Source organism: Dama dama, chromosome 16 (genome assembly GCF_033118175.1).
Source record: "Dama dama isolate Ldn47 chromosome 16, ASM3311817v1, whole genome shotgun sequence".
NCBI classification, from domain to species: Eukaryota; Metazoa; Chordata; class Mammalia; order Artiodactyla; family Cervidae; genus Dama; species Dama dama.
This window is the reverse complement of record NC_083696.1, coordinates 8,821,219-8,845,510: the sequence shown is the minus strand read 5'-3', so window position 1 is coordinate 8,845,510 and position 24,292 is coordinate 8,821,219. Positions and strand designations below refer to the sequence as shown.

General features: G+C 50.8%; 1 protein-coding gene across 4 annotated transcripts in view; it reads right to left on the bottom strand.

Annotated features, from left to right (window-relative positions):
- The window catches only part of WHRN (whirlin), an 87,288-nt gene that overhangs the window by 12,464 nt on the left and 50,532 nt on the right, over nt 1-24,292 (bottom strand). For 2 of the 4 annotated variants that reach the window (XM_061163340.1, XM_061163342.1), the window contains 5 exons: nt 11,753-11,955; nt 10,608-10,644; nt 9,279-9,491; nt 8,057-8,266; nt 4,546-4,578 (listed from right to left, as the gene is read on the bottom strand). In XM_061163340.1, coding sequence (XP_061019323.1) covers nt 4,546-4,578; nt 8,057-8,266; nt 9,279-9,491; nt 10,608-10,644; nt 11,753-11,955 — 696 coding nt within the window. The remainder of the gene's footprint in view (nt 1-4,545; nt 4,579-8,056; nt 8,267-9,278; nt 9,492-10,607; nt 10,645-11,752; nt 11,956-24,292) is intronic. The other 2 variants (XM_061163341.1, XM_061163343.1) reach the window with 2 other exon arrangements.

Here is a 24,292-nt window from a genome sequence, read left to right as displayed (position 1 = left end):
GTAAGGGGCATTGCTGAGGCCTCTCAGAAGGGAATGGGATGTTCTACTCAAGGGAAAAGACTAATTCCAGCCTCACCGTGTCCCTGTCTGTGCCCGGGGCAGCTTCCTTGGATAGGGGCTACAGACAGCGTACCTGTGTGAATGAAAACATTGCTGCCATAGCAGTAAACAGAGGATGCTGCGGCCATCAAGCCATCACATTAGAGCTGTGAGCCCTGAGGGAACTCAGCATGAGAAAATACAGGATACTGGCCCCAGACAGCTGAGGTGCATATCAAAGGAATGATTTCAGTGAGCCCAGACTCTTGCATCTTCTCATGTACAGAAAAGCATCAAATTCCTTGAAATACCTGGTTTTCTTTAACGAACAGTAATCTCTTGAGGGTCTGACTACCTGATTTTTGTTGCAAAAACTCCTATATATCCTGGCTTCTCTAGCCCTTGCCTCTTTGGAGCAGCCACTTGAGTTTTCTGAGATGTTATGACCTCAGTTCTGTCCACCAAATAAAACACAACTCTCAACTTCTAGGCTGTGAATATTTTTAAAGTTGATATCATACAAATAAGGAGCAACAGAGTGACTGGGCTCCATCGATGGGCTCCCTCCTGCTCCCCCACTAGGGCGAGGCCTGCCCAGCAGAGGAGCTAACCCAACCAGGCTGGACCAGAGGCCGATGCAGTAGGTGGGGTGTCAGCCTCTCATCACTTGCTCCCTCTTTCTAGGAAGAGGTGCTTTGACAGTCAGGGGTCTCTGCAGCAGGAGGCACCCGAAACAGGCCGGAGCTTGCCCATCCTCCTCTGGCCCCGGATGAGCAGGAAGGCATGGAGGCCAAGGGGAAGAGGCTGGCGCTACCGAGTGCTGACAGCCACACCCGCACCCCCTTCTGGCCTGATTGCAGGGAAGACGGCAATGGCCTTAAGAGGCAGCAACCCCACCCCAAGCATCCTTTGACAAGACTGGAGAGCCCCTTTCTAGACACATGAGGGGCCTGGAGGGCAAATCCAGGAGGAAAAGGGCTCTCGTCAAGGCCCTCAGCAGGGCAAGTTCCACTGCACCCTGACCTCAATGACATCTACCCGGTGGGCACAACGTTGGCCTTGGCCTCTCAACCCCTTTTCCTCTGCAGTCCTCTGCAGTGCCCTTTGCCAGCCTTAATTTCCTTCCTTCTTTTCTTTTGCTGAGCTGGGTCTTAGTTGAGGCATGTGGGATCTTGACTTGCAGTATGCAAACTCTTAGTTGCAGCAATGTGGGATCTAGTTCCCTGACCAGGAGTCAAATCCATGACTGCTGCATTGGGAGCTTGGAGTCTTAGCCCCTGGACCACCAGGGAAGTCCCTGCTGGCCTTTAGAGTATCAACAGAACCGACTCCCAAGTATTCCATACCAGTAAGCCCACCCTGGATCTCACTTGATCTCCACAGCAACCCACAGATGGCTGGTCTTATTAGCCCATTGTACAGATGCAGAAACCGAGGCTTCAAAAGCTTAAGTCACTTGCCCAAGGTGACACGGCTACCAGTTGGGAGAGTCAACCCTGGCTTGTGAGATTCCAGAGCCTGTGCATTTAAACCCCTCTGCCTCAGGCCTGCCTGCACCAGATGAGGAATTCAAGAAATGTCGTGCAGCCCTTTCTTCTTTTACAAAGCTCTCCTGGCCGACATCTTTATGGGAGGGTGATGATTCTGTCTGGAGGCGGCAGAAAACTCCCAGGGCTGACTCTCTATTAGACAAATGGAAACTAAACACAATTTGTTGAAGCGGGAGGCTGCATCTGATTTCCTCTGATCGATTGTGTCTGGTTTGAGGGAAAACGGCTGCAGAATGAGCCGTGTTGAACCTGGGATGGATAACCCGTGCAGCACGACCCAGGGACTCTGGGCTAAATGGGAACTGGCTCCAACCGGGGCATCCGTCTGGGGCATCTGGGCCACAAGAGCCAGCTGCCTGCCACCCTGCCCGTCTGAGCACCAGAGCAGAGGACAGTTTCCTATGACGGAGGAGTTAACTGTTCAGCAGGCTGGAAAGGGAGAAGATGATCCTGAGTCACCAGGGAATGAGGTTTCATTCCAGTTTCTGCTTCACATTTCCTTGGCCTCCACCTTGTCCCAGGCCCTGGGCTGGCACTTGGGGCACAGACAGGAGAAAGCTGAGGTCCCCGCCGGTGGATCCCACCAGTTCTCTTTGTGTGCCGAAGAAAACACTCAGGAAGAGTTTAAAGCAACAGGGTGGGCATTTTAATGGAGACGTGAAAAACACGTGTACTCCCCGGGGGAAAGAATTTTTGTACGTGAGCAAGAAATGTTTTGAGTTGATGTCCATCTAGATTGTGGGGGTTGTTTCTCAGCATTTCTGCAGCAAAAGCTCACTCATACATGGTGGTGTTGTGGACTTAGGGCCAGGCACTTAGCAGGGAATAAGTGAGGATCATTTCGACCCCTTAGGAAGAGGTTCCTTAGGAGGAATGATGCAACCCTTGTTCAGAAACAGAAAAGTAGTGGGAACACAGGGCGGCCATTCCCTGCCGTGCTTCCCCTAGAATATTTTCTAGAATCTCTCGACAGAGAGGACTCTCAGGGTTGGAGGAGGCTTGGGAGCCTGCCTGGGTTGTACAGATGGGAAGACAGGCCGGTGATGGGTGAGGGGCTTTCCCGAGGGCGCCGGCATGGTGCATGGTAGGGACAGGGCAGAGGAAGGGGTGTGGGCTCCTGACTTCCAGGATGGGTCTAGTGCCCTGCATTCCCACACAGAGGGGCTTCCAGGAGGAGGTGTCTGTCCTGTGGCTCCGCATGCAGGCAGTGTGGGGTGTCTAGCCTGAGACCTGCTGTGTGTGTGTGGAGGGAGGGGGTTCCCAAGAGACACTGAGGCCAGGGTTGACCAGGCAGCAGGAAGAGCTGACCCCTGCAGAGCCTGTTATCATGTGTCTTAGCAGCTTGGGCTGCACAACCTCCCCAGAAGCTGCCTGGGAATGAACCTGTTTTTGGTTCAAACCCACACTCATCCACTCTCAACCACCAGCGGCATCCAGATACAACTAAGGCAGACCAATCAGATCGTGTTGGCCCCTGTTCCGACTTGCCAACAGCTCCCATCTCACTCAGACACAAGCTCCAAGTCCGCAGCACTAACCCGCCACTGCCCTTCCCCTCACTGCTCCAGCCTCGCGGCTTCCTGGACTTTGCTCAGACACTCCGGGCACCACCTCAAAGCCTTTGCACCTGCTGTTCCCTCTACTGGAAATGCTCTTCCCCCAGCTATGGGCTGGACCAGCTTCCTTACCTCTTTCAGGTCCTACTCGGGTGTCACTTCCTGACCAAGCCCCTTTCCTATTTCATATTCTCTCCTTAGCACCTTTCACCACTTAACATACTGTGTACTTCAGTTCTTTATCTGGTTTAGTCTATCACTCCTGCTCTATCTAAATCCCGTAATGGAAAGGATTTCTTTGTTGTTCACCAGTGTCTTCCCAGCACCTGAAACTACACAGCATGTAGCAATCACTCAATCGAAATTTGCTAACAGAACAAAAGGAAGATAAGGAGGAAGAGAGTAGAAATAGATGGATCAATAGATTGATAGATAGATGATGCTTAACAAGGATCTGGTTGAGCTCCTTCAGGGAAGAGTCACAACCAGAGTGCAGTGTTAACAGCACCAGCTCAGAGGTAAGCAGGCCTGGGTTGGAATCCAAACTCTCCCATCCGCTAGCTGAGCAATCTTGAGCAAGTCACGTCTCCCTGAGCCTCAGTTTTCTTCTCTGTAAAATGGAAATCATGGTAGTACTTGCCACATCTAGTTACCAAGAGGATCAAAGAAGATATATTTGGAAAGCATTATCACCGTGCCACGGAGACTCTTGACATATGCCAGCTACCAATATTATTAAGAAAGGCCCAAATTACTAATATGGACCAGGCTCTGTGCAGAGCATTAGGGAATCAATGGTGACTCCAGACACAATTGTGCCCTCAAGCACCCCATGGTCAAGGGGGGTAACTGACCAGGCTGGTACATATTATTAAATTATAATGACACAGGAGCCATAATAGCAGGAAGCCCAGGGGGCTGAAGGATCCAGAGACTCAAAGTCACCCCCCTTGAGAAGATCAGGGAAGTCTGCTTGGAAGAGGAGGCATGTGAGCTAAGGGCTGAAGCACACACAAGAGATAGCCACGCCGTATGAAGTGGAAAGAACATTCCAGACAGACAGACTGTGTGGCACAGGCAAAGGCCAAGAGGTCTCTTGACAGTTCCACAGCAGAGAACGGTCACCCTCGTCTTAGAAAACTGAGCTCAGAGAGGCACAACCATTTCCTGAGGTCACACAGCAAGGAACTGGCAGAGCTGGGGTTTGAACTGAGGGCATTCTCACTGCAGAGCCTGGAAAGCCTGATGGACCGGCAAACAGGAGAGACAGCACCAAGAAGAACCTGGTCTCCCCGCGGGGCTGGGTGTAGGCGCACAGGGGTGAGGGGAAGGGTCACGGCCCCCTGCTTCCACCCCAGCTAAAGGATTCCCACAGCCCCACTCGGCGAGAAGGACGGTACCTCCATCAGGTCTATGAGCCACAGCAGTCGCTCCTGGGGAGGAAGGGTGGGCAAAAGGCAAAAAGAAAAATACATCAAATAAACATAAGGGATGGAGCGGGCACAGCAAACCTCCTTCCCAAACACACACACACACACACACACACACACACACAAAGGCAAAACAAACAAAAATTCCCCGAACTCCTCTTCTCTTCACGGGGACTGCTTTGGGCAGCAATAAAGGAGGGATGAGGAAGACCCCACAGGGACAGTCAGCATGGCTTCATTCTAACTGCTTCCTAGAAGGAAACCAAGAAAGGATACTGTCCTTGAGAAGGGCCGTCAGGAAATGATCATGCCCCCTGGGGGCAACCCTGGGAGTCTCCAGCAGTTGAAGCTAGGATCGTTATTCCCACTTGGCAGATGGGAAAACTGAGGCCAAGCAAAGGGAAGTGACTTGCCCAGGGTCACATCTGCGGCTGAAAGGCAGAGCCTGGAGGAGTATCTTGTTTGGAAGCCTCCATCAGAGAAGACCTGGATTCCAGGGAAGCCCAGGCCCTGTGTTAGCAGAGAACCTCAGTGCCTATGAACAGGCGCCCAGGGCCGTGCGTGTGGAAGGTGCCCAGCGCGGGCTGACATTTGGAGGGGCAGTGGCAGAACGTCAGCCCTGTGCTTTCCGGAAGACCTCAAGTGCCTGCAAGGCCCCGGATACAGGGTGGTTACCCCAGCCAGGCTGGGAAACGTGGGGAAGAACAGAGGCTTCCTCTGCCTTTGGGGTGTGGGCAGCGAGTCTGGGAGGTTACTCGTCCTTTACTCTTCCGACAAGCTGGGGAAAGGAGCACTGCTGCCCCAGTGCAGGGAGGGAGCACCAGGCGCTGCGGAGGGGGGTGCCTTTCCACACCGCCTCTCCTGCCTCACGTCGCTCTTAGCACCCACCTCCCAGAGCTCGCCCTGACCTTGGTCAGTCCTGACCTGACGCACCTGTGCTTCCAGGGGGTCTCAGACTCATCAGTCAGTTCAGTCGCTCAGTCGTGTCCGACTCTTTGCGACCCCATGGACTGCGGCACATCAGGCCTCCCTGTCCATCACGGACTCCCGGAGTCTACTCAGACTCATAGTTACATACATTTCAGAAGCTGGGAGACCCTTTCCATCTGTTCTACAAACTCCCTGCTCAAATCATCCTGTAGCCTTTCTGGGCTGTGCCTTTCCCAGGGTGATCCAATCTGGAGGGCCGGGTCCACTGCCACAGCGGGGCCTCAGATGGCCGGGGACAGTGCCTTCCCGGTACAGGAGAGACCCAGGCACTGAGCTGGGGCTGGAACCCTTGCCCCGAGTCCTTCCTGGGGATACACCTCCAAGTCCTGCAGCCTGGCCTGCCCTTGGGGCCTCGGGATGCTATGGCCAGAGTCACCAACGACCTCAGGTCATTCTACCCACGGGGAAACCAAGACCCAGAGAAGCCGGGCTTAAACCTAAACTCCTTACCTTCCAGGCTAGAACACACCCCCATCCCACCCACTGGATCGCTCATCCCCAATTCTACAGGGATCATCCCAGAATTACAGTATGCAACCCCCCAAGTTTTAGAGCGGTGATTTGTGGCTCCTGAAGCCCCACGTGGACATACTTAAGCCCATCTCAGTGGAGCTGGACGCAGAGAGAAATGAACCCTCGGGTCAGGGCTCCGCAGCCTGAAGCCAGTTCGTCACCCGTGTGTGCCACATCAGAGCCAAACACGCAGCCCCAGGTGGGGGACAGACCTCCTGGATGAGGTCTGCAGCCTCATCCAGAGCCTGGAGGAATGGGCGACAGCTTCCTAGCCACCCCAGGAAGGATGAGGACTCGGGGGATGAAGGTGACTCGGGATGGTAGGAACAGGAGGTAGAGGAACAAAAGTTTCCCCAGAAGCTCAGATCCCCAGAGCTTAAAAAAAAAAAAGCCACATTGGGAGCTTGAAGGAGTCTTTTGGGCCTAGAAAAGAGAACAACAGTCTCAAAGGCCCCTTGCTGAATCATCTAACTTCAGAGAAAACAAAGCATAACTTTAGTTCCATCCTGATGCTCCAGGCCAGTTGCATCTATCTGGGACTTATCACCCCCTGTCCGGAAACCTACCACCCACTACACCCGCCCAGAAGACTTATCACCCCCTGCCCAACTACAAGTGTCATCTCAACAAAAGAATACTCAAAATATCCCGCCTGATTGACGTTTCCCTTATCGCTTCCACAAACCTCCCTATAAGTATGAAGCCTCCCTGATCCCTTTCGGCACTCAGCCTGGTCGTTAGGCCAACTGTCGCCCCTCCTTGCCTGAATAAAGGTAACCTACTTCTGTTGAGGTCGTCTTTCCTTTTCTGCCTCGCCAGAACTGTACGTTACAGAGCTGAAGCCCACAAAGCGGGCATGCTGCTGGGCTGTCCCCTGGTGGCTGAGCACACCTGTGCCCGCTGACCACCCGTGTCTGCAGGTGGACATCATCGCATCCTCTGACCTCCTCCTCCTCCAACAGGACAACCAACACTGTCCAATAGAGATTCCACCCGTGAGAGCTCCCAGTTCAGTGTCTGGGAGTAACAGTGGTTAAAGAATTCATCTTCCTCCTCCCCTTCCACAGGAGAGAGGTGCTGAATGACCAGCCGGCAGGAAAGCAGAGGACGGAGCCGAGCCGGCTCTCCTGACCTCCAGCTGCGCCTTTTCCCACTGCATCAGTCTTAGTAACTGGCTGTGTCCTGCGATGGATAATGAAGCACTTCCTCTGCCCTTTCCTCCCCAAGGCCTCCCAGGGTTCATCTGCCTCCGAGCATCCTGGGGGCAGAGCCCCACCCGAGGCGGTCCAGAAGCCTTTCTGGGGGCTGGTGAGTCTGGGAGAAAGTCAGACTGGGTTCTAGGGCTCCAGAGAATCAGGAGGCGGTGTCTCAGGGAAGATCCCAGTCACCACGACCACTACCATGAATGAGACCACCAGCGTGATGCCTCAGGGGATCCTCCCACTACTGGTTCTGTTTGTCTCGTTAAGAAAAAGGGTTAGTCGCTCAGTCGTGTCCGACTCTTTTTGACCCCATGGACTGTAGCCCAGCAGGCTACTCTGTCCAGGGAACTCTCCAGGCAAGAATACTGGAGTGGATTGCCATTCCCTTCTCCAGGGGATTGAACCTGGGTCTCCTGCACTGAAGGGAGATTCTTTACCGTCTGAGCTACCAAGGAAGCCCATTTGTCTCATTACCTGTGTTTTTTGGCCTTTCTTCCCCAGTCCACCCGCTGCATCCCATCCCACAGCCTGTGAGCCCCCGAGGCAGGGTCAATCCGTCTTGTTCCATTGTGTCCGAGAGCCCATGCCTGGCACACAGGAGGCGCCCAGTAATCAGGAGGTTTTCACAGGTGAAGAAACCGAGACTCTGAAAGGCAAGGCCCCGAGCTGGCCAGGAGTCGAGTCCCAGCAGAGACTCCCAGGGCTGGATTTGAACCCAGGTGGGTCTTAACTCCCTTGCTGGTTGTGAGGTCAGGCATGGGGCAGGGGCTGCTCACCCTGGCCGAGCTGACGGTGGTGGAGGTGCCGTGGCTGCGTGTGGACGAGCCCGTGTCGCTGTAGGAGACCGTGGAGTAGGTGTCCCCGCCTGCAGGACCCGGGGGCTGCCGCGCCTTCATGGACTCGATCTCCTGTCTCAGCACCAGGTGGTCGAAGCGGTCCAGGTCTTGGGGGGAGATGGTGCCTCTCACCTCGGAGAGGAGCGAGAACTGGAGGCCAGGACAAGCCGGGCACTCAGCAGGGAGCTCCACCGGCAGGCGGGACAGCCCTCTGCCACCCCAAATGCAGGCGTGCGTGCTAAGTCGCTTTAGTCATGTCCGACTCAATGGACTGTGGCCCAGCAGGCTCCTCTGTCCATGGGATTCTCCAGGCATGAACACTGGAGTGGGTTGCCATGCCGTCCTCCAAAGGAGCTTCTCAACCCAGGGATCGAACCCACATCTCTTGCTACATTGGCAGGTGGGTTCTTTACCACTAGCACCGCCTGGGAAACCCTTGCTGCCCCAAACAACCTTCATGCAAACTTGCCCACTGCCTTCCCCTCCTTAACCCTCCGAGGCTCCCCACTGTCCTAGGACAAATTCCAAACACCTAGATGCCAGGACCCCTGGCATCATTGACCCCTGCTCCCCGCTCACTTCTTCTTCCCTAACATCTCACCCTTCACATCTGGCTCCAAGTCCCTGAACAGAAAGCCCTTGGCTGTCCCTTCCCCCTCCTTCTCTCCAAACTGACCTCCCTCTCTTAGATCTTCCCAAAAGTAACCACTCCCAGTGGATTTAATCACTTCTTCCTTGGTGCAGCTTTTGAACCTCAAACAGGCTTTTCCACTAGAGCAGCGTTCTCAAAGAGGGGAGCACGGTTTGGTCACTTGGGGGCTTGTGAAACATGTGGAGTTAGCCAGCCTCGGGTGTGGCCCGGGGAATTGCTTTTTAAGAGCTATCCAGACGATTCTAAATGCACACCCAGCATAAAAAGCTGCTACATTGGGACCCCAAGTACAAGGAACGTGGACTATTCCCTTGAGAGTCTGAGGGGTTCGGGGGTAGGGGTGGGGGCTGTCTTGGTCACCAGTCTCTGCCCAGGCTTCAGTTTGGGTCTGACTCTTTGTGGGTTCTTAGTAAAGGAGTGGGGTTCAGAGGGAGGCAGGAAAGGATGCAGAACCCCCGGGAGCTGAAGCCAGGCCCCTCCAGCCCTGCCTTGCCCGAGGAGGCGGGTCACCTTGGCATGGGTGTTGAGCAGCTCGAACAGGGCCATGACTAGGGCCTCCACGGACACGCTGCCGCCGCGGTACTCCTCCAGGTAATAGGCCAGGGTGGCACGCTCCTGCTCGGTCAGCAGGTGCCGCGCCTGCTCCTCCAGCAGCCCCCGCGTCTGGTTGCCCAGGCTGCTCAGGGTCACCTGGGAGCCGGCTGGCCCCTTGTAAAACCCCAGCTGAAAGACAGTGAGACAGAGGCCCCGGGGGTGCGGGTCTGCTCTGGAAGCCGAGCCAGCTACCACCCTGCAGACGGGTGGGGTGGGTCCCTCTGAGGTCTCCGCCCACGGGTAAAGCCGCAGGTGTTCCTGGACGTTCTCAGGGCACTGGGTCTCCTGCAGCTGCAAAGTGCTTTTCTGGCTCACATGGCACTTTCACACGTGTTGTCTCATCAGAGCCCCGTGACCATTCAGGGTCAAGCAGTATTATTACGGTTCCCATTTTACTGGTTGGGTTGCCGTCTCTCCTCTCTGAGTACATTGGGGATAATAGTAATGTTATTTCTGAAACGTGGCTCAGACCTGCACACACCCCACACCTCCCAGCATGGCCTCCACCACCATCAACCGTGTCCAAGAGGCCACCAGGTCTCCCTGCTTGTCCCCACTGCCTCTCCCTGTCGCTTACAGAGCTGCTGAATTGACCTCATGGAAGCATAGATCTCATGTTGCCCCCCTGGTGAAGCCCTTCAATGGCACCCCATCATTTCAGCTTAGCAGACAAACCTCTTCCACGGCTCACTAAGTCCTGTGGGATCTGACGATCCCACCCACAAGCCACGCGGGCAACCGCCCCAGGACCCTGGCACAGGCTGTGCCTTCTGACTGCATCCTCCCCTCCAGCTCCTGCCCAGATTCTGATCTCACTAACCTTCACTTCATGTTCAACTTACAGCCCAGACGCTGAGGTGCCACCTTACAGAGCCTTCGCCCTCTCCCTCTGCCCTCCCCGCAGCTAAACATCTGCCATTCTCTCTCCTAAGACCTGGCACCTTTCTTGGAAGGCACTGAACATCTTTGATGATGAGATACGCATGCAGGTTTGCTTTGCTTTGATGTGTGTCTCCTTTATTGGGTGTAACCCCCCCCAGGGTGGGGACCTGATTTGTGCTTTTCGTGCTGCTAACTCTGGGGTCCAGGGTGGTACCTGGAACCTGGTGGCCTGGAACCTTCCCACGTGTGTGGGAAAGAGTCTACGCAGGCAGTCGGCGGGCTGCCCACCCTGCTGGGCCCAGAGCTCCCCAGTCGGGAACCAGTGAAGAAGCCAAAGATACCCGCAGACAGAGAGCAGCCTACCTTGTTGGTCCCTTCTGCTGTGAGATCCCCAGGAAACCTACGAAGAAAGAGAAGCACGTTCAGCCTGATGTCTGAGCAGTTGATGTCAGGCACAGGCCAGGGAATGGCTGCTTTGCAGCGAGAGGAAGGAAGTTTTGGGAGAACCACGGGCTGTGCTCACTGGGGCCACTCCAGGGAATATCAGGCCCGGGACAGATGGGCAGTTTCTGAATTCCTGGCCAACCATGTGGATGGCATTTCTAAAACCAGGCAAGGTGGTCTGCTGAGCTGTTTCATGCTTTATAGGGCCAAGTCAGGTAACATGCAGAGAAGGGACTAAATAATAACTGCCATGTGGGTCAGGCCAGTCTAGGAAGCGTGAGGACAGGGTCAACGGGAGATGTTAAGAAACAACTTGCAGGTACAGCTGTCTTCCAGTCTGTTTTCATTAAAAAAAAAAGTGGTCTCAAGCTTCCAGAATCCCTGATTTTCAAGAAGCAGCCAGAAATCCAGGCGTCCCGCTCCCCCACCCCATGGGAAACCTGATATCTTTTTAAATGTTGGTAACTAATTTTTTAAAATTACTGTACTGGGAAGGTGAAAGGAAGAGAGGAAGGAGGGGGTGAAAAAAGGGAGAAATAGATGCTCTGGGTGTGTTCGGCTTGGGGGCCACCAGCTGGTTTGAGACTTCAAATGGAAATCCAAAGGTGACACATTATTAGCAGCTATGCAGCCACCTGGCAACTATATCTCACGTTATGACTCCCAAGACCCTTTCATGCAAGTCACTCATGGGATCCTCTTTCACACATCTGGAATGGGGGCTGCAGTTAGGAGCCCCACTTTTCAGACAAAGCAACTAAGGGCCAAAAAGGAAGTTGTGAGATTTGCTAAACGGCAAGTACAGAGTGAGAGGACTGGATGCTGCGGCTCAGCTTTCCAAGGAAAACTGAGGCCAGAAGAGCAAAGGGGATGTGCCCATGGTCAGGCCCCGCACACAGGAGGGACCCTGGGGTGGGACTTCAGGCTCAGGGAACCGGGGCAGTCTTCACAGATCGGGGCACAGAGCATGGTGCAGGGATGGAAGGGGCTGTCACTGGCTTTCAGGAACGGCCTTGGGGGCCCTGGGGTCCTGGGGCTCAGATGAGAGAGCAGCTCGGGCGCACCCTGAGCAGCTGGCGGCAGCGTCCCCGATCCGGGAACTGGCGATCCACTTGGTCTCGTCCACGGTGGTGCGGGCGTGGGGCAGCCGCCCGACGTCCTTCACGGTCAGGATGAGATGCTGGGATGACTTGAGCAGCCTGACCGCCTCGTCGTGCAGGATGTTGAGAAAGCTCCGCCCATTCACCTCCAGAATCTGGTCCCCGACCTGCCAAGACCACCACACAACACAGTCACCTGGGCTGTCTGCAGGACACCGACTCATGTCAGGGGCTCTTCAGAGTCCAGATCCCAATTTTCCTCCTGGGTAGCGGAGGTCACTGAGGCTCAGAGAGGTGATGTGGGTGCTTGAGGGTCACATAGCAAGAGACTCAAAGAGGTTATGTGAATGCCTGAGGGTCACACAGCAAATCAATGGCAGAACCAACCATCCAGTCCGGATCCTGACCCTGTCACTAGAAAGGGCCACCTCCCTCAACCAAACAAGGGCTTTGAGGGGTGGGTCTGTGAAGTTCCCGAGGGTCTCCTTATCTAGAAAACAAAAGCCATTTCAGAGGCCTGGATGCAGGTGAAATTGGGGGAAAGATGAAATGTGAAGGCACTGTTCCATTAATTTTCCTGTTATACTTCTACATCATTAAGTTTGTTACCTTAAGCATGTATTCTTACATTGCCTTAGTGTAAACATCACTATCAATAAATGAGAAAACTAGCCTATTGATAAAGGAATAATATATTGCTTGGATTTTCAGGACAAGAAGGTGATTTTACTTGGTAATGGAAGAACGTATTTTTTAATGAAAGGATGAAAAAATAGAAGAAGAAAAAACCAGCCTTCCAATAAACATAAATATGTCACAAGACCAGAAGGGGCTGCCCAGGAAGCTGCTGCAGGGTCAGCTGGGGTACTTTTAAACTCAGAGGGTTTGGTGCTTTTTCTACATTCATTGATGGGTGACCAGAGGGGGCTGCCCAGGGTCACAGCCCACTGTGGTCTTGAAGGGCAGCCCTGTAACACCAATTATCTCTGGCCCCTCTTCCTTCTTCCCGGCATCCGTGTATGCTGATGGTACATGATCACCCCTAGGGGTGTTTTCCAGTGCTTTTTAAAGCAGGATTTGGAAAAGGTGAGCCAAACACGGATTTGGAAGAAAAAGAGAGGAAAAGAAGATGTGGTGATGAGTCTGAGAACCAAAACCCTGGTCCCCAGTTTCCTGTCTTTTCTTTAACCTCTCACCTGCAACCGGAGAGTTTCCAGAATAGAAAGTGGTTATAAATTCAGTCTTTCTGTCTCCCCTCTGCTCCAGTGTTGATGTGTTCAGAGAAGGCCCATAGCATCTTCGCCCCCACGACCCCATCCAACATTTCCCGCACACCTCCTGTGTGCCAGGCTCTGCGCTGGGACATGGAGCCAAGAAAGACAGAGTGCTTCCCGCTCCCAGGCTGCTCAGCGGGCTCCACCTCAGGCTATGAGTGAGTTTTCCCTCCAGCCTCTCCACACCTTGTCTCCAAGGCCCAGCACACAGTGGGAATTCAATAAAAATTAATCCAATGAATGAAGAGTCAGACACCAGTCCTCCCTCCAGTCCTAGCTCGAGGGCCATTTCTGCTGCAGCTCAGGGGGGCCCAACACATGACACCAGCCTGGAGACCCGCATTTCAAGCCACTTCTGACCAGATGCTGACTGTCTGCCAAGCAGCTTGTTTGTCCCTTTAGTTTTCCCTATTTAATATCCTCCACATTCTGCCAAGTAGGGATCGTTTGCTCCGCATCTGACCAGAGAAAAGATGGAGACTCAGAGAGGTTAAGTAAACAGTTTGTGGTTACAGAGGCTAGTGAAGAGGACAGCGGGAGTGTAAACCCAAGTCAGGCTCCAAGGTCCTAACGCTGCCTGCTACTGGGCTGCTGTCTGGTTTCAAATCCAGCGTGCTCAAAGCCCCCGTCCTGCTGTTCCTCCCTAGCCCTGCCTGTAGCAACCAGCTCTGAGAAACCACCCTCATCATCAACTTTGCCTTTGTCCCCCCGATGCCGGAGACCCGGGTTTGATCTCTGGGATGGGAAGATCCTCAATGGCAACCCACTCCAGTATTCTTGCCTGGAGAATTCCATGGACTGAGAACATTGGCAAGCTACAGTTCATGGGATTGCAAAGAGACGGACATGACTGAGCAACTAACTCTCTCTCTCTCTCTCCCTCTCTCTCTCTCTCTCTCTCTCTCTCTCTCTCTCTCCAGGAAGTCTCACCTTCCTCCCCCTCCATCGGCTCCCTAACCTGCGTCCCCACCTGCTCACTCCTGGGGTCCTGGGCTGGCGTTCTCCTCCCTGCATTAACTTCTAAAATGGCCCCTGGCCTGGCCCCAGGTTAACATTTCCTTAGTGTTTTGCTTTTGTGATATTCCTCCCAGCTTAAAAACCTGTTCAGTTCAGTTCAGTCACTCAGTCGTGCCCGACTCTTTTCGACCCCATGAACCGCAGCACGCCAGGCCTCCCTGTCCATCACCAACTCCCGGAGTCCACCCAAACCCATGTCCATCAAGTCGGTAATGCCATCCAACCATCTCATCCTCTGTCGTCCCATTCTCCTCCTGCCCTCAATCTTTCCCAGCATCAGGGTCTTTTCCAATGAGTCAGTTCTTCGCATCAGGTGGCCAAAGTATTGGAGCTTCAGCTTCAAAATCAGTCCTTTCAGTGAACACCCAGGACTGATCTCCTTTAGGATGGACTGGTTGGATCTCCTTGCAGTCCAAGGGATTCTCAAGAGTCTTCTCCAACACCACAGTTCAAAAGCATCAATTAAAAACCTGCATGACCCCTATAACCCTGCAGGCAACATAACCCTAAGGTCAAAGGTTTCAAAGACCATCAGACTTGGGTAGACACTCTGGCTTTGCTACTTTCATGCCACATAAACTCAAGCAAATCCCCCAATAAACTTCTTTTTTTTAATCGATTAAAAGAACACATTCATTTTATTAAAGTATTTTTCTGTTACTTTAGGAGAGAGAAAAAAAAAAGCTTTCAAATAGTGGCCTGGTTTCAAAATTCATTGTTTTGGGTTTTGTTTCACACTATTTCAGTCCTGCTTCTTGGGAATAAATCTATAGCAAAACCTCAGAAGATCTATTACCTCCTATGAAGGCAGGAAAAAAAAGTAAAACTGTAGGTCAGGTTCGAGAGGAGTTTGGGTTACATCAGCTTATTATTAGAGGCCTATTTAAATTTTTCTCAGGAAATCACTTCCCAAATTACATGTAGGAGCACATTTTCCACTGTTGTGAAGAACCGGGGTCAAAAATCCATTAAACTTTTGTCCCTTAGTTTTCTTGTATATAAAATGGGAATCCTAGCCCAGGATTGCCCTCCAAATTTCTATAGTCATCAGCATCATCGGTCATCAGCATTGCTTTTCAATGCCACCAGCAATATCCACAATTTTCTCTCTTTCCGTATCTTTGAGCTCCCCAGTTGAAAAATCCCTGGGAACTTGTGTGTGCTAAGTCACTTCAGTTGTGTCCGACTCTTTGCAACCCCACGGACTGTAGCCCACCAGGCTCCTCTGTCTATGGACTTCTCCAGGCAAGAATACTGCAGTGGGTTGCCATTTCCTACTCCAGGGGATCTTCCCGGCCCAGGGATTGAACCCGCGCCTCTTACACCTTCTGTTAGCAGGTTCTTTACCACTAGCGCCGCCTGGGAAGCTTAGGTAGCCTCAGTTGGTCTCCTTGTAAAGAGCTTAAGGGAAGACCCGATGTCTGATTTGAGGCTTGGCACACAGTAAGAGCTCAATAAGTACTTATTCACAGGAGGTGTGGATTTTGCCTCTTCCCACTGTGCCTCTCTCCCAGCTGGTGTTCCCCGATGCTGAGAAGCAAGGCTGTGTTAAATAAGACCTTCCCAGGCAGGCACTAGGGCCTGACTGAGAGTGGAGTGCGACGCCAGCCCGCTCCGGCGCACTGTCCTGGGTCCTCACGCTTTCCCTGAGTAGCGGCTGTACCTCTCCCCTCTGCCCCCAGCTCTGAGCTGCTGAAGTCAGGCTGTCCTCTTCATCTGCTGAAGTGCGCTGTTTGCTTAAGTATCCCTCTCAATAGCTCTGGCTTTTGTTAAGCTAAGGGAATCAATTTTAATCTTTCCCACACACTTTATTTCATCTCAGCAGTTTAATTAAAGGAAGTAACATCTGAGAGACCAGATAAGTGTGAGCATCCTTTGTGAGCAAGCTCCTCCCTACAGGTCTAGGCCCAGTGGGGGGCGGGGGCAAACAACTCAATTCCACAAACAGCTACCTGGCCCTTTACAATGAAGAATGTCCCAGATATTGCATGGGACTTATGTACACTAAATCAAGTATTCGTTGTTTAACCGGAACTCAGATTTACATAGTGGCATGTGTTTTTATTAGCTAAATCTGGCAACGCTGGGTTGGGGGTATCAGTCTCCTCTGGAGGCAGTGCTTCTTGGTGGGGGCGGAGGTGAGCCGATTTAGTGCTATGGTTTCCAAACTTCAGTTACCTTCCCTAGCCCTGAGCCGGGCACCTGTCATTTGTTCAGTCCTGTGAATCACTTGTGGACAGTTACTGCAGCTTCCTTGTAAGAATTAGCATCCGGCAAACCGAAGGTCTGCTGTGCTAAGCACATGCCTGTTGAATAAATCCCTACCCAGTCTGTGCATCAGCGTGGGGATCGCGTGTGATCCGCCGGGGAACGGACGTGACGCAGGAGTCACTCTCGGGAAACCCCGACTTAATGGGGGTACATGAGCCCGTCTCTTCCATCTCTTTCCTCTCCTCTCCTATCTTTCTTCTTCCTCAGTGAGTGAAAGTCACTCAGTCGTGTCTGACTCTTTGCAACCCCATAGAATAGTCCATGGAATTCTCCAGGCCAGAATACTGGAGTGGGGTGCCTTGCCCTCTTCCAGGGGATCTTCCCAACCTAGGGATCCAGCCCCAGGTCTCCAACATTGCAGGCAGATTCTTTACCGTCTGAGTCACCAAACCAAAGCTCTAGATGGGGCTGTCTCCAGACAGCCCTTCGCGGCACCTGGGTTGTGCCGGGCATCCGTTTCTGTGTCCAGCTCTCTCTCGTTCCTTCTACTTGTTGGAAAGCTTCCCAAGGCCTGCGAGCCCTGTCAGAAGAGGCATCTGCATGTTCAATGCCATTTAAAGTTCACCAGCCACTTTCAAATAAATCCAGCGTCTCCCCTGTTGATCGCAGCAGCCTCAGGCCAGCAGGCTCTGGAGTCTTGTCCCTGCGGTGCAGCCGAAAGATATCTATCGTCCCGAAGGCAGGCGGCCAGGACACAGTGGCTGTGTGGCCCTGCACAGCTCAAGGACGCTCCAAATCTGTCTCCTGCTCCGTACAAGGCACACGAGACTGCTCGCAATCCCCAGGTCATTGAGGAGCAAGTGGGGCCCCTTGGCACAGGGCCTGACACGAGAGAGGCTTTCGAGAGCTTTTCATTCGCTTTCTTTCCAAACGGCAGGGACAGGTCGACATGTCAGCTGGCTCAAGGTCACCGTCCCATGTGAACAATGAGCCAGCCTTTGAGCCCAACCTCTCTTGTATTCTCCCTCTACCCGGAGGCACTTTAATCTCCACGCAGTGTCTGGCACACAGATGTTTATGGGGAAGGGATGGCAGAGACCCCTCCTCCCTATTCTCTCAGGCTTACTTTCCATTCACTTCCCCTTTTCCTTTGGTTTGTGTGATGTGAAGTACAGGTGGAGTGTTTAAAGGTCTTCACCTAGCGCTTCCCCTAAAGCTCACCCTTCCAGCCAACCCACCCCCGCCCCCCAACAAAAAACCCAGCTAAGAGTTCTATATGTTTAGTCATCGGAATGTCCCTCTCCTTCCCACGAAAGCCAGCTCTGAGTTAGACAGCCGGGGGCCGGGGGTGGGGAGTGGAGGGGTGCGGTGGTAATCAAGGCCAAAGGTAAAGACAGGCAATGGCTGTCAGGCCTTCCAGGTTCCCCTACGGACGGGGAGACTGCCGGGACAGGCAGCACCGGGACCTGTCCAGGGGACAGAATGAGGCAACAGCCAAGCCCAGACCCTGAGGCTGATTAACCGAGGAAACCCCACCCACCCAGAGCTGTCAGGACACGACCCGTGAGAGAAGGGAGAGCGTGATCGAGTGTCTAATATTGCTCAGCTTGCAGACGGGCGCCGATGGGGAGGACGTGGAAGGATAAACGAATAAAGGAGGCTTTATTTTATTTGTCACCACGGGCATCCTATTCATCACCAGTGACGGAGAAGCGGAGGGCGGACTGCGGGAGTGCCCTTCATTTTAAGGCAGAGCAAAGACTCCTCCATCATCCACAACCCATCGAGTGACAGGCTCGGGTTCAGGACGCTCCGTGGAGAGCGGGAAGGGACTTTGACAAGGACAGGACACTGATTTTCCCTGAACTTGGCCAGCCAACCACCGGGAAGCAGGAATTCATTTCCCCTGGGTCTCAGGCTCTTGGAGCAGCGGAAAGTGCTCAAGTCAGGCTTGGGAGTGAGCCAGCCTTGGTAAACGGTTCCCTGTTACTCCCTAAGAGACCTGGGGAAAATAATGTTACATCTCCAAGCCTTTCTTCCCTCAAAACAAGAATAAGACCACCACTCACTGGAGTGTTACATCGTCTAAATGAGATGCCATCTGCTGTGTGGTTATTGAACACAGACTCAGGAATCTTGTTCTCTGGGTCTAATTCCAGCTGCCACTTCCTAGCTATGTGACCTTGGGTGATTTCCCTACCCTCTCAGTGACTCAGTTACCTTCTCTGGAAAACAGGTTAAGCATCAGTGCCTACCTCATTGTCTGAGGATTAAAAATGAGTTAATGCACTCTCCATTGTAGCCCCAGCACCTAAAGTAGCACTTGGCACATGCAAGGTGCCCAGTGAATATTAATGGAATGAACCACTACAAGGCAGGTAACACAGTATCCAGGATGCAGTAGGTGCTCAATAAATGTTAGCTGCATTTTTGAAAACATGTTTACCCTTAAGGGACCCCTTGGTCACTCACCAATCAAATCTTGTGATTCTGCCTCCTGGGAGTCTCTTAAAGCCACACCACCTGCCTTTCCACCTGCCTCCTCCCTGGCCCTGCCCTCCATTTCAGCACTCACACGTACTGACCACACCCATGAGGCACATACGTATATCCCCATCTTACAGGTGAGGAGACTGAGGTCAGGAAGTGAAGTGAGAAGAGTTGGAATTTGGCTGACGTTCTGCCAGCCTGCCAAGCCTCTGGTCTGACCGGTACTGGCACCTCCTTGAAGAAAAGACAGACTACCCATCCACCTCTGCTATGATCTTCAACCCCGGGGCATCCTGCCACGCACACAGCTGCACTGTTCCTGCTTGGTGAAAGGAGCAAATGAGCCCAAAGAACCCAGGGCAGGATGGCAGAAGGGCCAAGCTTCCACATCAGAGAGAGTCGGGGGAGAAATCTGCCCACAACTCAACCTCCGTGCTGAGCTGGGTGGGCGGGAATCTTCCCTCTCCAGACACTCACAGAGGTGGAACCCTCGCTGGGCCAGGGCCCGAAAGGAAGCTGACTTCAGGCCCTTCTTCCACACCGTCCCAAGATTTTATTGAAATGGATTTTGCAGCTTCCAATGAGGACTCTGCTGATTGTACCATCACCGCAGTGAAAATTCAAATTCCACTGGAGAGTTTTATTGCAATTATGAATCTTTAATGGTCTTCCATATCAGGTATGAAACTTTAATGGGCTTGTTTTCTTTTTTTTTTGGTACAAGTGAGCAATGCAGTTTTAATGAGACAACAGTAGTTTTTTCCAACAGTTCAGAAGTCAGTAAACCTTGTCTGTATTTAATAAAAAAGATCAAGGTAAACGCTCAGAAGGTTCCTGGAGGAACCAAGCTGGGGGTAAGAGCTGGGTTTGGGTGCGCTCAGCACACACGCTCTCTGGTTCAGGGTTAGGGTTAGGGCTCTCACAAGGCAGATCTCACTCAGAGACGCCACGGATGGAATTGGCAGATGGCGCATCCTCACCTCTTGGTGGTTCCGCCTTCTCACCCTAGTGTATTCATTGTCAGTCCCTGCTTATCATTTTCAGGACATGAAATGAAATGTAAAATGTGCTGTGTTCAGTCGTGTCCCGCTCTTGGCGACCCCATGGTCTGTAGCCTGCCATGGGATTTTCCAACCCTTGCATATCCCGCATTGGCAGTGGATTCTTTACCACTATGTCACCCGGGCTTCCCTTTCAGGACACGAGCAGTCCTCAGAGAAGGCCTGCTTTAGCCCCCAGGTCATCAGTGGAAAAACTGAGGCCCAGAGAGAGGGAAGGACATGCCCAAAGTCACACTCTAAGTCCATGTCAGAGCAAGGGCAGAGAAGTCACTCCTGAGTCCTTCTCACAGGAGAGTCTGGCTTCCAAATAAACACATCAGAGCAATGGCAAAGGTCAAACTCAGGAGAAAGAACAGCTACCGAAACCCCCTGAGCACCTTGCTTTGGCCAGCTACCTCGTACGATTTGACTCTACACTTGGAAAGCACCACTCGAGGCATAGATTGGTATAGCCTGCTCTGAACCAGGGCCATGAAACTCAGAGTAGTGAAGTCACTTGCCCAAGGGCATCCATCAGGATTTGAATCCAGAGCAGGATTTGAACCCAGCCCAAGTGCTAGGCTGAGCCCCAGACTTGTATTTGCCTATGCAACGTTTCAACTCAGATGACGCAAAGGCACCGGGAACCAGCACTGCCCAAAAGAACTTTCTGCAACAGCAGCCCCACAGTCCTCATCACGGTTGAGACCATGCTGGGCTGTGAGCATTGGGCTCCGGACCAGAGTACTGCATTCCCCTTGCATGGCATGCGGGAGGCACCCTTCCAAGGCCTGACAGCATCCGTGAACTTGTGAATAAACAATCAAATAAATGGACAAGCAAATAAACAAACAGGCAAGTTAGCCCCCTTGCCCCTTCCAGTTTCTGCAGATGGGCGGGAGACATTTTCCATTTATGTAAAGGTCTAGTTTGACAAGGCCAGGTTATGTAGGGGGGCTGGGTACCAGCTCTGTGCACTGCGGCGGGGAAAGAAATGTCCAATTTTTTCAATCACAGGGAAGGCAAAGAGGTAAAAACACAAGCCGCAATTTACTTTTGGCTGGAGTTTCACTCTGGGAAATAGTGCACATCTATCCAGCCCTTCATTTTGGAAGAGTGAAAACTGGGATGATGGGAAGAGGAAAGATGTTATGAGTCTGAGGCTTCCTGGTAAGTCAGGGTAAAGCTGGCCTGGGCTAGCTCTCCCATCTGCTTTGGGCTGCTCCACAGACCTGTAAGAATCAGTGAGTTCTCAAGTTCAAGAACACAGCCTTCACACACACACTTCATCCCCAATCAGGAGATGAAATCCCATTTAAAATTGTGACAGAAGAGAAAAAATATTTAGGAAGAAACTTAACAGGAAATGTGCAACACATATGTGAAGAAAACAGTACACTCAAAATGACTCAACAAATAGGAAAAAAAAAAGATGCCCTGTTGTTGGAAAGGATTCAGCATCATTAAGATGTCAATTCTCTCTCATTTGAAAATTTAACATTATCCCCATAAAAACACCAACCAGCTTTTGTTAGATAAGCTGACACAAATGTTCCTGTGGAAAAATAAAACTGCACAGAGAGGAACCCTCAATGTATATTGCTAAGTGGAGGAAGTCAATCTGAAAAGACTACATATTATATGATTCCAACTACATGACATTCGGGAGAAGGTGAAACTATGGAGACAGTAAAAAGATCAGTGGTTGCCAGGGGTTCGGCGAAGCAGGGAGGGGTGAGCAGGCCGAACACAGAGGATGAGACTATCCCATGTGATACTGTAATGGTGGGTACATTGCATTATACAGTTGTCCAAACTCACAGAACGTACAATACCACAGTGAAACCTAATATAAACTATGGATTTTAGTTAATAATTATGCAGCTCATCAATGCAATAAATGCAATTTATGAACACTAATGAAAGATGTCAATAATAACAGGAAATTGTATGTGGAAAGAGTGAAGGGAGAAGGGATATGGGAGAACTCTATATTTTCTGCTTTATTTTTTATTAACCTAAAATCACTCTAAAAATGAATCTATTGACTTCTTAATAATAGTTTTTAAATAAAATCAAACTGCAAGAATAGTTATGAAAACCCTGAGATCGAACTGTTTCAGGGCAAAGCACTAGATACTAAATCCTGCTCTAAAGCCTTTATATGAATGATGGGGGACCGGCCCATCAGAAAACAGATGGACATACAGAGGAATAGGCTGGAAATAAGCCCAAGGACACAAAGAAATGCAGTATAGGACAGAGAAGCCATCACAAATCACTGTGGTAAAGATGTGCTTTTTAATACACAGCGTTAGGATAACTACGTAGCCATTTGGAAAGACATAAGATTGAATCCATATCATATACAGCACACAAGAATAAATCAGATCCACACTCAGTTCAGGGCCAACATGTTGATCAGAGATTTAAAAAGAAAAAATGTATTTGCAAGTATTCAAAGAAAGAATGGATAAAGTAACAGCTCCATATCTAAAAAAGTTTTTCTAAGGAGAACTCAGATTCAATAGAAGAAAGAATTGGTAACCAAACTAAATGATAATCAAAAACTTGGACGTAGGGGGAAAAATACTCTATAAGCAGTGTTGAAAGAAAATGACAGTCAAGTAGAAAACATTTGTAATATTTAACACCGATAAAGGGTTAGTAAGTCCTGATATATAAAGAATTCTTTAAGTTTATGGGAAAAATCCAAAATCTTGACAACAGAAGGATAATAAAAGACAACCACAAAACCATTTTTATGTTATAAAAAGACATAAAATGGCCCATAAACCTACTAAAAGATGTTCAGTTTCACTCATAATAAGAAAATTGCAAATTAAGCTACATCAAGATACACTTTCTCACCTATCAGACTGGAAACAATCAAAAAACTGGACAGCACCTGTCAGTCATGCTTGGACGTGTCTGGTGGGAATTCAGGATGGAACAACACGTATGTCCACTTCTACAGTGAACGTGATTTTGCAATATTGAGCAAACTATATCTGTATTTACCTGTTGACACAGAAATCTCACCTCTAGAAATTTACCCTGAAGATACACTTCCAAAAGTGACAGAATACATAGGCACAGTCACTCATTGCATCATTGTTTGCAGCTATAAAATACCGAAAGCAGTCTAAGTGCTCAGAGGATAGCGGCTGAATTAAAGTACAGCAAAGTCAGAAATGGAGTACTACACAGCTGTATAAAAAATGACAAAGATTTCTGTGATTTCCAGGATACTAAAATTTTATAAACTAAATGAAAAGGAATATCTATTGCACACTACCTGCTATATAAGAAAGGCAAAAGAATGTATACATGTCCTTGCTTATTCTTACAGAAAGAAACAGAAATAAGTCAGAAACGAGCTCATTTAGTTGTCTTGCAAGGAGTGGCGGGGTGGGGCGGTGGTGGGTAGAAGGGATGTGAGGGAGAAGTAATACTCTGAATATGCTTTTTTGGTAAAGTTTTGATGCTTTTGTTACTCAAAAAGTAAAATTAAATCAATAAAGATGCCGGTATCTTCGGCCCAAATCCTTCTCATAGAGCCATCTTTCTGGTTCTTTCTTATATTAGGGAATCTTGTGATTACACTGGGCCCCCTCTGGATAATCTAGAAATCTCCCCATGTCAAAGTCAGCTGATTAGCAACCTTCATTCCATCTGTAATTTTAATTCCCCTTTGTTATAGAACCTAACATATTCACAGATTCTGGGGAATAGGATGTAGAACTCTTTGGAACTCACCATCCTGCCTACCATATGTTGTTCAGTCGCTCAGGCATGTCTGAGTCTTTGCAACCCCATGGACTGTAGCACACCAGGCTTCCCTGTCCTTCACCATCTCTCGGAGCTTGCTCAAACTCATGTCCATTGAGTCGGTCATACCATCCAACCATCTCTTCCTCTGTCACCCGCTTCTCCTCCTGCCTTCAATCTTTCTCAGCATCAGGGTCTTTTCTAATGAGTTGGCTCTTTGCCTCAGGTGCCCGAAGTACTGGAGCTTCAGCGTTAGCATCAGTCCTTCCAATGAATATTCAGAACTGATTTCTTTTAGGATTGATTGGTTTGATCTCCTTGCAGTCCAAGGGACTCTCAAGAATCTTCTCCAACACCACAGTTCAAAAGCATCAATTCTTCAGTGCTCAGCCTTCTTTATAGTCCAACTCTCACATCCATACATGACCACTGGGAAAACCATAGATTGGACTATAGAGAGCTTCGTTTTCAGCAAAAGGTCCCGTGTTGGACCTTTGCCTGCCACATGGGTGGTGCCCAAAGCCTGGTGGCACTCGTGGCTATCCAGAAAGAACCACAGCATATTACCTGCAAGCATAACACTCGGGAAGGACAGACACCACAACTGTTGCTTGAGTTTTCCCTTTAAGGTAGATCTTCCTGTTTTCTACAGTAGACATGCTTTACTTTCAAATTCAGGTTTTTAAATGATATCTTAAAAT